Source organism: Coregonus lavaretus (assembly GCF_964263955.1).
Source record: "Coregonus lavaretus genome assembly, chromosome: 8".
NCBI classification, from domain to species: Eukaryota; Metazoa; Chordata; class Actinopteri; order Salmoniformes; family Salmonidae; genus Coregonus; species Coregonus lavaretus.
Window position 1 is genome coordinate 44,236,069 of NC_139995.1, and position 10,196 is coordinate 44,246,264.

Consider the following 10,196-nt stretch of genomic DNA (forward strand, 5'->3'; position numbering starts at 1 on the left):
TGCCACCCAGCAGCACATCAGTTTAAACTGCTTCAATTAAAAATGGAACTGCAAAAATCATTGCATATTACCAACTTCCATTTACTTTATTGACAACATTTTGATCAGGGATTACATTTATGAAATCTCCCCATCTGCAGATGAAAAGTATTTCCATATCAAAGCAAAGTACACATTAATATTTGATTGATGGACATTTGACCTTGACAATTTCAGTACAAAAACATCTGTTTGTGTGGACGCTATTGGGCTAGAATTATCAATAAATTGGGCTAACATGCATGAAAAATTACTAAACCAACATGGTGAACAATACGGATACTTTCACAATAAGTCAAAAAAGGAAAATACTAGATGCTACATATAAACAAAATGATTAAAGTAATTTGAAACAGTTCCTATAGTAACTGATATCAATTATTAAATAATGTACAGTAGATTGTACAATTAAATGTCAACAAATATGTTCTGGCCTGTGTAAGTATGTAAAGCTAGTATGCGTGTCCACCTGTTTAGGAAGCACTCTGTGTGGGATTGTGTTAGTGTGGTGTTTCTTACAAAGACAATTATACTTTAATGCTTCAAATCTACACTAGAACCAAACAGAGCTACCAGCTGGTTCTCATATTGGGAAATGTTCCTCTTCATTATCTCCTTACAGGAACCCAGCAAACGCTCAAACGCCTGAATGTCTATTACTGGGGGGGGGGGGGGGGGGGGGGAAGAGAAAGAAGGAAGTAACAAGTCAAGTCAAATATTAAAAAGCCGATAACGATAAATGGACCCATACTGATCTACTGGCCCTATATGCGTTCTGACCTGAGTTAAGCGTACATAAATGGAACGTAATTCCCTTTATATGCACTTTTCTCTCTATGCGTATTCTGACCTTGAATTTAAGCATGAGAATAGCGTGCTATTCACCTGCTATTTGTTTTGGGTGGAGATTGAATAAATGAAGGTGTGGCGGAGGTGTGTCTACAGATACACCGTATTTTGACCTTGACTTAATTTCCTAATAATTCCACCACCTTTACACGCGAGGAAACCATTAATAAGGTCTCGTGAACCTACCTGTTCCAAGTGGAAAAAGCATCTACTTTATTTTTTCCAATAGAAATAACAGCATTCTCCATGCACTGTAATTTACAACTTGATAAGCGCTAGGTAAATGAGTAATCCGTTTGGATAAGAGAATTGTAAATATAAATGACACTTGTTTTAGATAGCCTATATTTTACCTTAAGATCGCTGGAGACACATGTGAAACCAGTCATATGGCAGCAAACTGAAGTATATCAACATATCAACTTTCCTACAGTAAAGTTTATGAAATGCTGTGCCATTATGCAGAATTTAAATTGCACGGCCTTTTAACTTCCAGGGATTGGCACTTTCGAATGTCTTAATTATAGGCTACCCCGACATTTTCTGTTTCCTTTTTCTATCATGTTAAATATTAGCCACCGTTTTGCTCTACGACCCCCACAAGTGTCACAGGACTCGTCTGAAGGTAACCCACACAAATGTATAGAAGTATGGAAATAGATACCAATAAAAATAAGGGGTTAAACATGCGTCCAAAAAAAACAAAAACATGTCCTGAGCTTTCTTGTATCTCCTAGATATAGGACAAACACTTCAAAACGTATTCCTTAAGATTTGCTTTTTGACTGTATTTTTTGCCATTTATGAATGTGTTATTCAATGCGTTTCTATGGGCTATAGTAGTAAAGGCCAAATTCAATATTTCATAAAAAAACAAATACTTCACAAGGTCCTCAAATTCAAAAAATAAAGTAGATGCTTTTTCCACTTAGAACCGGAAGGTTCGCTCAACCTTATTCATGGTTTACTCACGCGTAAAGGTGGTGGAATTATGAGGAAATTAAGTCAAGGTCAGAATACAGAATATGCATAGAGAGAAAAGTGCATCAAAAGGGAATTACGTTCCATTTACGAGCGTTTAACTCGGGTCGGAATTCCTCCCTACTTGAATACAGTCCCTGATCTATTAATGTCTGACTGCTTTAGAGAGACAGAGAGACAGTTATTGTAATGGTGAGAGGTTAGCATGTCTTGGGGGTATAATATTTGTGCATCTGTAACTTTCTGACTCATCATTATTCACCATTCATTCAGGATTATCCGCAATCATGGTAACATCCACATTAATGTAGATGTGTTTAGAAACATATTCTATTCTTATTTACAATAAAAGTGACTCCAAAATGACACAATACATTATTTACCATTCATTTCTATTGGGCACAAAATGATCTGAAACACAACCAAAACAAACAGAAAATGCATCCAACAAGTTTGTAGTCACTAGCTTGATGTAATCATTGCGTGCTAGGAATATGGGACCAAATACAAACCTATTGAATACTTTAATACACATAAGTGAATTTGTCCCAATACCAATACCCAATACTATGTACAAAAAGGGCTGTAATTCCTAGATGGTTCTCCCGATATGGATGAAAATACCCTCAAATTAAATCTAACAGTCTGCACTTTAACCCCATAGTCATTGTATCATTTCAAATCCAAAGTACAGAGCAAAAACAACAAACAATGTGTCACTGTCCCAATACTTTTGGAGCTCACTGTATGTGTGTACAACGTACCCAAGCACTTGGTGTCTCCTACAGCATAGACGGATGCTGCACGTGGTTTGTTGGTGACCAGAGCCAGCTCTCCGAAGTATTGGCCTCTAGAGCAGCGTGCAATCTCCACCTCTGCATTGTTCAGCTGCCCTGCTTTAGTCTAGGTAGGGAGACATACAGCAGCCCTGCTTTAGTCTAGGTAGGGAGACATACAGCTGCCCTGCTTTAGTCTAGGTAGGGAGACATACAGCTGCCCTGCTTTAGTCTAGGTAGGGAGACATACAGCTGCCCTGCTTTAGTCTAGGTAGGGAGACATACAGCTGCCCTGCTTTAGTCTAGGTAGGGAGACATACAGCTGCCCTGCTTTAGTCTAGGTAGGGAGACATACAGCTGCCCTGCTTTAGTCTAGGTAGGGAGACATACAGCTGCCCTGCTTTAGTCTAGGTAGGGAGACATACAGCTGCCCTGCTTTAGTCTAGGTAGGGAGACATACAGCTGCCCTGCTTTAGTCTAGGTAGGGAGACATACAGCTGCCCTGCTTTAGTCTAGGTAGGGAGACATACAGCTGCCCTGCTTTAGTCTAGGTAGGGAGACATACAGCTGCCCTGCTTTAGTCTAGGTAGGGAGACATACAGCTGCCCTGCTTTAGTCTAGGTAGGGAGACATACAGCTGCCCTGCTTTAGTCTAGGTAGGGAGACATACAGCTGCCCTGCTTTAGTCTAGGTAGGGAGACATACAGCTGCCCTGCTTTAGTCTAGGTAGGGAGACATACAGCTGCCCTGCTTTAGTCTAGGTAGGGAGACATACAGCTGCCCTGCTTTAGTCTAGGTAGGGAGACATACAGCTGCCCTGCTTTAGTCTAGGTAGGGAGACATACAGCTGCCCTGCTTTAGTCTAGGTAGGGAGACATACAGCTGCCCTGCTTTAGTCTAGGTAGGGAGACATACAGCTGCCCTGCTTTAGTCTAGGTAGGGAGACATACAGCTGCCCTGCTTTAGTCTAGGTAGGGAGACATACAGCTGCCCTGCTTTAGTCTAGGTAGGGAGACATACAGCTGATGATGCTACCTACCGCTGTACTGATGTAAGCTATACCATAATTATTTCAGTTACAGTTATCCGTTCCTTATCTTTTGGCTTTAGCAACCAAAAATATACAAATATACACCAACTACTACCCAACATGATAAATCAATTACTGATGTCATTAGCTGCAAAAGCAGCAAAGCCCGTTGTACCACATTCCAATGATGCTAGATGCACACATTCAGTACATTCAGTTCCTTGCAGCAGGTACCCACAGCAAACTCATTATTTATACAGTAGGTCTAACACACACCCAAGTGAAGAGCAAAACATGTACACCTACTTTGCTTATTATCATGATCTTCACCTGCCCCGACTCTACGATGTAGAAGCAATCTGCCTTCTCCCCCTAAGAGTGCAGAAAAGCAGTAGAAGCAGCAGTGGTACAAAGTAAAGTGTAATCTTAGATGAACTGTACAGTAAAAATCCATAATACCTGTGTTATGATGCACTCCTCATCTTTGAACGCTCTCATTCCCACGACATCAACAATCTTCATCCTCTCAGAGAGCTGAGGAAGAACAAGACGAGGACAGACGATGAAGGTGTGATAAAAGTATACATCTTTACATGCATTCTGAGTGAGGATTGTTTACAATGTGAGCCTCTCATGTACCTTCTCTTATGTTGTACTTTGAATGCACAGTACACTTTTGATTGTAAAGCAAAGAAAAAAGATTCTGTGGTCAAATGAAACTGACATAGGTATTCACACACCTCGAGAGACTTTAGAAGGGGTACACACTCAATGAAGGCTTCGTACATCTTCCTCTTCTTGGCATTGTTCTTCACTATGAGTTTATGGAATGTGGCCCGATCCTAAAACATTCACATACAGGTTACACAGTCACTCATCTCTCATAGAAACACATTAAACACACACACACACACTACTGTGACTCACCAGTCCCCACAGTGCCCCCTCCTGGGTGGCCATGATGGTGGCAGCACGCGGGGTGTTGTACATGAGAGCCAGCTCCCCGAAACTGCCCTTATTGTCATACTTCCCTACACACTTTCCAACTCCATCAATCATCACAATAATGTCATACACACCCCTACAGCAGACAGAGAGAGGTACACAGAACACCAGAGGAATTAGAGAACATCACATTCACATATTTAGGCCTAATGCTTCTCACACAGAAAAAAATATAGATTCAACACACACACATGCGCACCGCTCTATGACATAGAAGTTATCTCCATCATCCCCCTGGTCTATGATGTGCTCCTGTGGTTTGACCAACACCTCAAACATGCCATCCAGAACCTCTGAGAACTGCTCCTGAAAGAGAGAAACAACACTCACACATTAGAAGAGGACCATGTGTGCGTGTGTGTTTGCATACTAAACTGGCACACCCAGCAAGCATCACACAAATAAATCAATACAATCTCTAATGTGTAATGTCTCTATCGAGAGGGGGCTTGTTTAGTTCATAACCAAACAAAATATAAAAGATAAGAGTAAGTGCCATTACTTTTAACTCACAAGTTACTCTCACTGGCTTACAATGAATTACTCTCAGTGGTTTACAAGGACTACATACAATACTTTACCTGGTCGAGAGTTTTGAACAGTAGAATGTCTCGGCAGGCGTCCTGGAGTCTGTGACGCTGCTCGTCTGATTTGGGGTGTACCACCCGCGGCTCAAAGTCATCATCCTCATCATCGTCTGGGTTATAGGCCTCTGCACAGACTGGGGGAGCAAAATGACTGTGACACACACTGGGGACAAACAAATACACTCAAAGGGAATGTTGTGACTAACAAACAAGTGAGACTGAAATAACATTCTTCATACACAGCATATAATGAATGCAAAACCTAAGGATGACACTCACCAGATGCTCTGCGACTGTATTTATTAGAGTTGGAGGGGGGCACTAGAGAGAGAGAGAAAGAGAGAGAAATGTTTCAGAGCTAGAAATTAAGTTGGTCCCATTGAACATCCATATTAGTTGTTCTTATGGATCCATTGACACACTTTAGCTTACAGTGCATGACCATCCCCCTACTACCATACCAGATTCTTCCCTCTTATTTTCTCTCATCACTTTTTGTCAGGGCACAGAAACAGATTTATCAAAAGAGGTAGATACCCACAAAAAAACGTTTATTATTTTATTATGAATAGGCTACTGAATAATTATTATATAATTCAGGACAAATAGCTATTCAGTGGGCTAAAATACCGCAGTAGCATCCTATCATCTGATAACCTCTGGCAATGGAAGAGAAAATAATTTGACTACACGGGCCCTCGCGTTACTTTGATGAGAACCCATTCAACTTGTGTGCAGTAGACTTAAAAAGGGCTTCATAATACCATGAGATAATGGTTCCTTATGCATTCTGTGCACTTGTGTAGCCTATTATGTGAGAGTAAAACAAGTTATAATAACTTAAGAGTAAAAAGGTTATAATACAAATACAGATGATGAGAAAATCTTTTTAAATAGATTTAATAATCAAATCATGAAGTATATTGCAGAAAATTGTGGCCAAGTAGAGATGAAAAATGTCACTCACTATAGGCATCATCAGAGTCTTCATCTTCATTTGATTCAACCGAAATACTATCAAAAACCACTCCTTTTCGTGTAGAATCGGCTAGTCTTTCTTTGACATGTCTGTCGTGTTTTCGGCTCTCTTGTAGACACGTGAAATACTGGATTGCGAATTCAACCAAATCTGGCGGTCTGCGCCGTAGTACCTCCACAGTGTATCCTTGCAGCAAGTCTGTCAAGCCAGCAGGTATCTCGATGCTCATCACAGAACTATGATAGGCCAAGCCTATAATTATCTTTAACAGGTTTAAAAATACAATTTTGAATGAAACGATCTGCCTAATCCATAGCAATAGGCCTAAAATCATAGAACCCTATACTAATCAAGAATTTCCAAGACCAGGGATTTGTAAAACTTAAGAACTCATAAAGTATGCTAAATAGCCTGAGTAGTAAAAATACAATATCATTTGAATATAACCTTCAGTGTCTGTCCAATATAAAATGCATCCATCCCCCAATGTTGCCAAGACTTTGTGAGAATAAACAGAGCCAGATCAATGATCAGCGGCCATGGCAAATATCAAAGTAGGTTAAATGTCAAACAAATACATTTACTAAGAACTACCAATGACAGCTATCAAACAAATACATTTACTAAGAACTACCAATGACAGCTATCAAACAAATACATTTGAACCAATCTACCGACCTCCTTGCATTGTAGCCTTTTGAAGAGGAGTTAAGGTTTGACATAATGCATGGCCTACTTTGATAAATGCACACAGCGCGGTTCTGGCCCCCCGGCGAAACCCACCCACCTTTACCCCACCCCCGTCCGCGTCGACTGGCAGTACGCCATTTAGACTAGAAGCAGCGTATCGGAAAGTATTGACCGGGCATACTAGGTTGTCACAACTTTTCAGATCAAATGTAGTTCATGCCAGTCTAACCTAGGCCTACTGTGTATCGGACCTTGACGCGAGGTGCTCTATCTGTGGCCTGAAGTAGGATATTACAGTCATGCATTTTTAGGGCTAGACTGTGGGTAGCGGAGCTTTATCAACTATTTTCTTGTATACAGTATTACTATGGACCTGTCCGACCGCCATGCATATTTGATGTCCCTTTCCAAAGACACAACAGCTCAATGTGAGCCACACAAATCAAATCAAATAAAATTGTATTTGTCACATACGTGTGTTTAGCGGATGTTATAGCAGGTGTAGCAAAATGCTTGTGCTTCTAGCTCCGACAGTGCAGTAATATCTAACAAGTAATATCTAACAATTTCACAACATATACTCAATACACACAAAACTAGTAAGGAATGGAATTTAAGAAAATATACATATATGGACAAGCAATGACAGAGCGGCATGGACTAAGATACAGTAGAATATTATAGAATAGAATGCAGTATATACATATGAGATGAGTAGTGCAAGATCTGTAAACATTATTAAAGTGACTAGTGTTCCATTTCTTAAAGTGGCCAGTGATTTCAATAGGCAGCAGCAGCCTCTAATGTGCTAGTGATGGCTATTTAACAGTCTGATGGCCTTGAGATAGAAGCTGTTTTTCATTCTCTCGGTCCCAGCTTTGATGCACCTGTACTGACCTCGCCTTCTGGATGATAGTGGGGTGAACAGGCAGTGGCTCAGGTGGTTGATGTCCTTGATGATCTTTTTGGCCTTCCTGTGACATCGGGTGCTGTAGGTGTCCTGGAGGGCGGGTAGTTTGCCCCCGGTAATGCGTTCGGCAGACCGCACCACCCTCTGGAGAGCCCTGCGGTTGCGGGCGGTGTAGTTGCCGTACCAGGTGGTGATACAGCCCGACAAGATGCTCTCAATTGTGCATCTGTAAAAGTTTGAGGGTTTTCGGTGCCAAGCCAAATTTCTTTAGCCTCCTGAGGTTGAAGAGGCTCTGTTGCGCCTTCTTCACCACACTGTCTGCGTAGGTGGATGATTTCAGTTTGTCGACCACTGTGGTCCCGTTGATGTGGATAGGGGGGTGCACCCTCTGCTGTTTCCTGAAGTCCACGATCATCTCCTTTGTTTTGTAGACGTTGAGTGAGAGGTTATTTTCCTGGCACCACACTCCCAGAGCCCTCACCTCCTCCCTGTAGGCGGTCTCGTCATTGTTGGTAATCAAGCCTACTACTGTTGTGTCGTCTGCAGACTTGATGATTGAGTTGGAGGTGTGCTTGGCCACGCAGTCATGAGTGAACAGGGAGTACAGGAGGGGGCTGAGCATGCACCCTTGTGGGGCCCCAGTGTTGAGGATCAGCGAAGTGGAGATGTTGTTTCCTACCTTCACCATCTGGGGGCGGCCCGTCAGGAAGTCCAGGACCCAGTTGCACAGGGCGGGGTTCAGACCCAGGGCCTCGAGCTTAATGATGAGCTTGGTGGGAACTATGGTGTTGAATGCTGAACTATAGTCAATGAACAGCATTCTTACATAGGTATTCCTCTTGTCCAGATGGGATAGGGCAGTGTGCAGTGTGATGGCGATTGCATTGTCTGTGGATCTATTGGGGCGGTAAGCAAATTGAAGTGGGTCTAGGGTGACAGGTAAGGTAGAGGTGATATGATCCTTGACTAGTCTCTCAAAGCACTTCATGATGACAGAGGTGAGTGCTACAGGGCGATAGTCATTTAGTTCAGTTACCTTTGCTTTCTTGGGTACAGGAACAATGGTGGCCATCTTGAAGCATGTGGGAACAGCAGACTGGGAAAGGGAGAGATTGAATATGTCCATAAACACACCAGCCAGCTGGTCTGCGCATGCTCTGAGGACGCGGCTAGGGATACCGTCTGGGCCGGCAAGCTAGCGGGGGTTAACATGCTTAAATGTCTTAATCACGTCGGCCACGGAGAAGGAGAAGCCACAGTCCTTGGTAGTGAGCCTCGTCAGTGGCACTGTGTTATCCTCAAAGCGGGCGAAGAAGGTGTTTAGCTTGTCTGGAAGCGAGACGTCGGTGTCGGCGACGTGGCTGGTTTTCCTTTTGTAGTCTGTGATTGTCTGTAGACCCTGCCACATACGTCTCGTGTCTGAGCTGTTGAATTGCGACTCCACTTTGTCTCTATACTGATGTTTTAATTGCCTTGCGGAGTGAGTAGCTACACTGTTTTTATTCTGCCATATTCCCAGTCACCTTGCCATGGTTGAATTGTTTTATTTTTATAAATTTTTTTAACCTTTATTTAACTAGGCAAGTCAGTTAAGAACAAATTCTTATTTACAATGACGGCCTATACTGGCCAAACCTGGACGACGCTGGGCCAATTGTGTGCCGCTCTTTGGGACTCCCAATCACGGCCGGTTGTGATACAGCCTGGAATCTGTAGTGTCTGTAGTGACACCTCAAGCACTGAGATGCAGTGCCTTAGACCGCTGCGCCACTCGGTGGTTCGCGCTTTCAGATTTGCGCGAATGCTGCCATCTATCCACGGTTTCTGGTTAGGGTAGGTTTTAATAGTCACAGTGGGCACAACATCACTCAGTCACCGTTTCAGTGTATTAGTCTAAATTATTTTCAGAAGCTATCCGGAACATATCCCAGTCCGCGTAATCAAAACAATCTTGAAGCGTGGATTCCGATTGGTCAGACCAGCGTTGAATAGCCCTTAGCACGGGTGTTTCCTGTTTGAGTTTCTGCCTATAGGAAGGGAAGAGCAAAATGGAGTCGTGGTCAGATTTGCCGAAAGGAGGGCGGGGGAGGGCCTTATAACCATCCCGGAAGTTCGAATAGCAATGGTCGAGGATTTTAGCAGCGCGAGTACAACAGTCGATATGTTGATAGAACTCACCACCAACGGATCAAGCAGCGTGCCCAGGAGGAGCAAACACCCTGGACACAGCGGGAAGCAACATTGGTAGATGTCCTCCTCGGTTGGGGGAAAATTACAGAGGAGGAAGCCATCCGTTACGGTGAGGTAATGGAGGAAGGCTGGAGTACAAATCGACGGCGACTCCAAAATG

General features: G+C 42.8%; 1 protein-coding gene across 4 annotated transcripts; it reads right to left on the reverse strand.

Annotated features, from left to right (window-relative positions):
- Window positions 1–60: 60 nt before the first annotated feature.
- Window positions 61–6,999, reverse strand: LOC311133208 (cAMP-dependent protein kinase type II-alpha regulatory subunit-like). 4 transcript variants are annotated; one of them, XM_084166691.1, is made up of 11 exons: window positions 6,925–6,999; window positions 6,235–6,508; window positions 5,547–5,588; window positions 5,262–5,401; window positions 4,880–4,986; window positions 4,603–4,756; window positions 4,416–4,517; window positions 4,135–4,209; window positions 3,982–4,047; window positions 2,634–2,772; window positions 61–698 (listed from the first exon to the last, which is right to left on the reverse strand). In XM_084166691.1, exons 2-11 carry the CDS (start codon window positions 6,473–6,475, stop codon window positions 574–576), a joined length of 1,191 nt encoding a protein of 396 aa, XP_084022817.1. In that variant the 5' UTR covers window positions 6,476–6,508; window positions 6,925–6,999; the 3' UTR covers window positions 61–573. The 4 variants fall into 4 exon arrangements, with proteins under 4 accessions (XP_084022817.1, XP_084022816.1, XP_084022818.1 ...); XM_084166690.1 differs by having other exon boundaries at window positions 6,235–6,482; window positions 6,925–6,994; XM_084166692.1 differs by having other exon boundaries at window positions 6,235–6,444; window positions 6,925–6,993.
- Window positions 7,000–10,196: the final 3,197 nt, after the last annotated feature.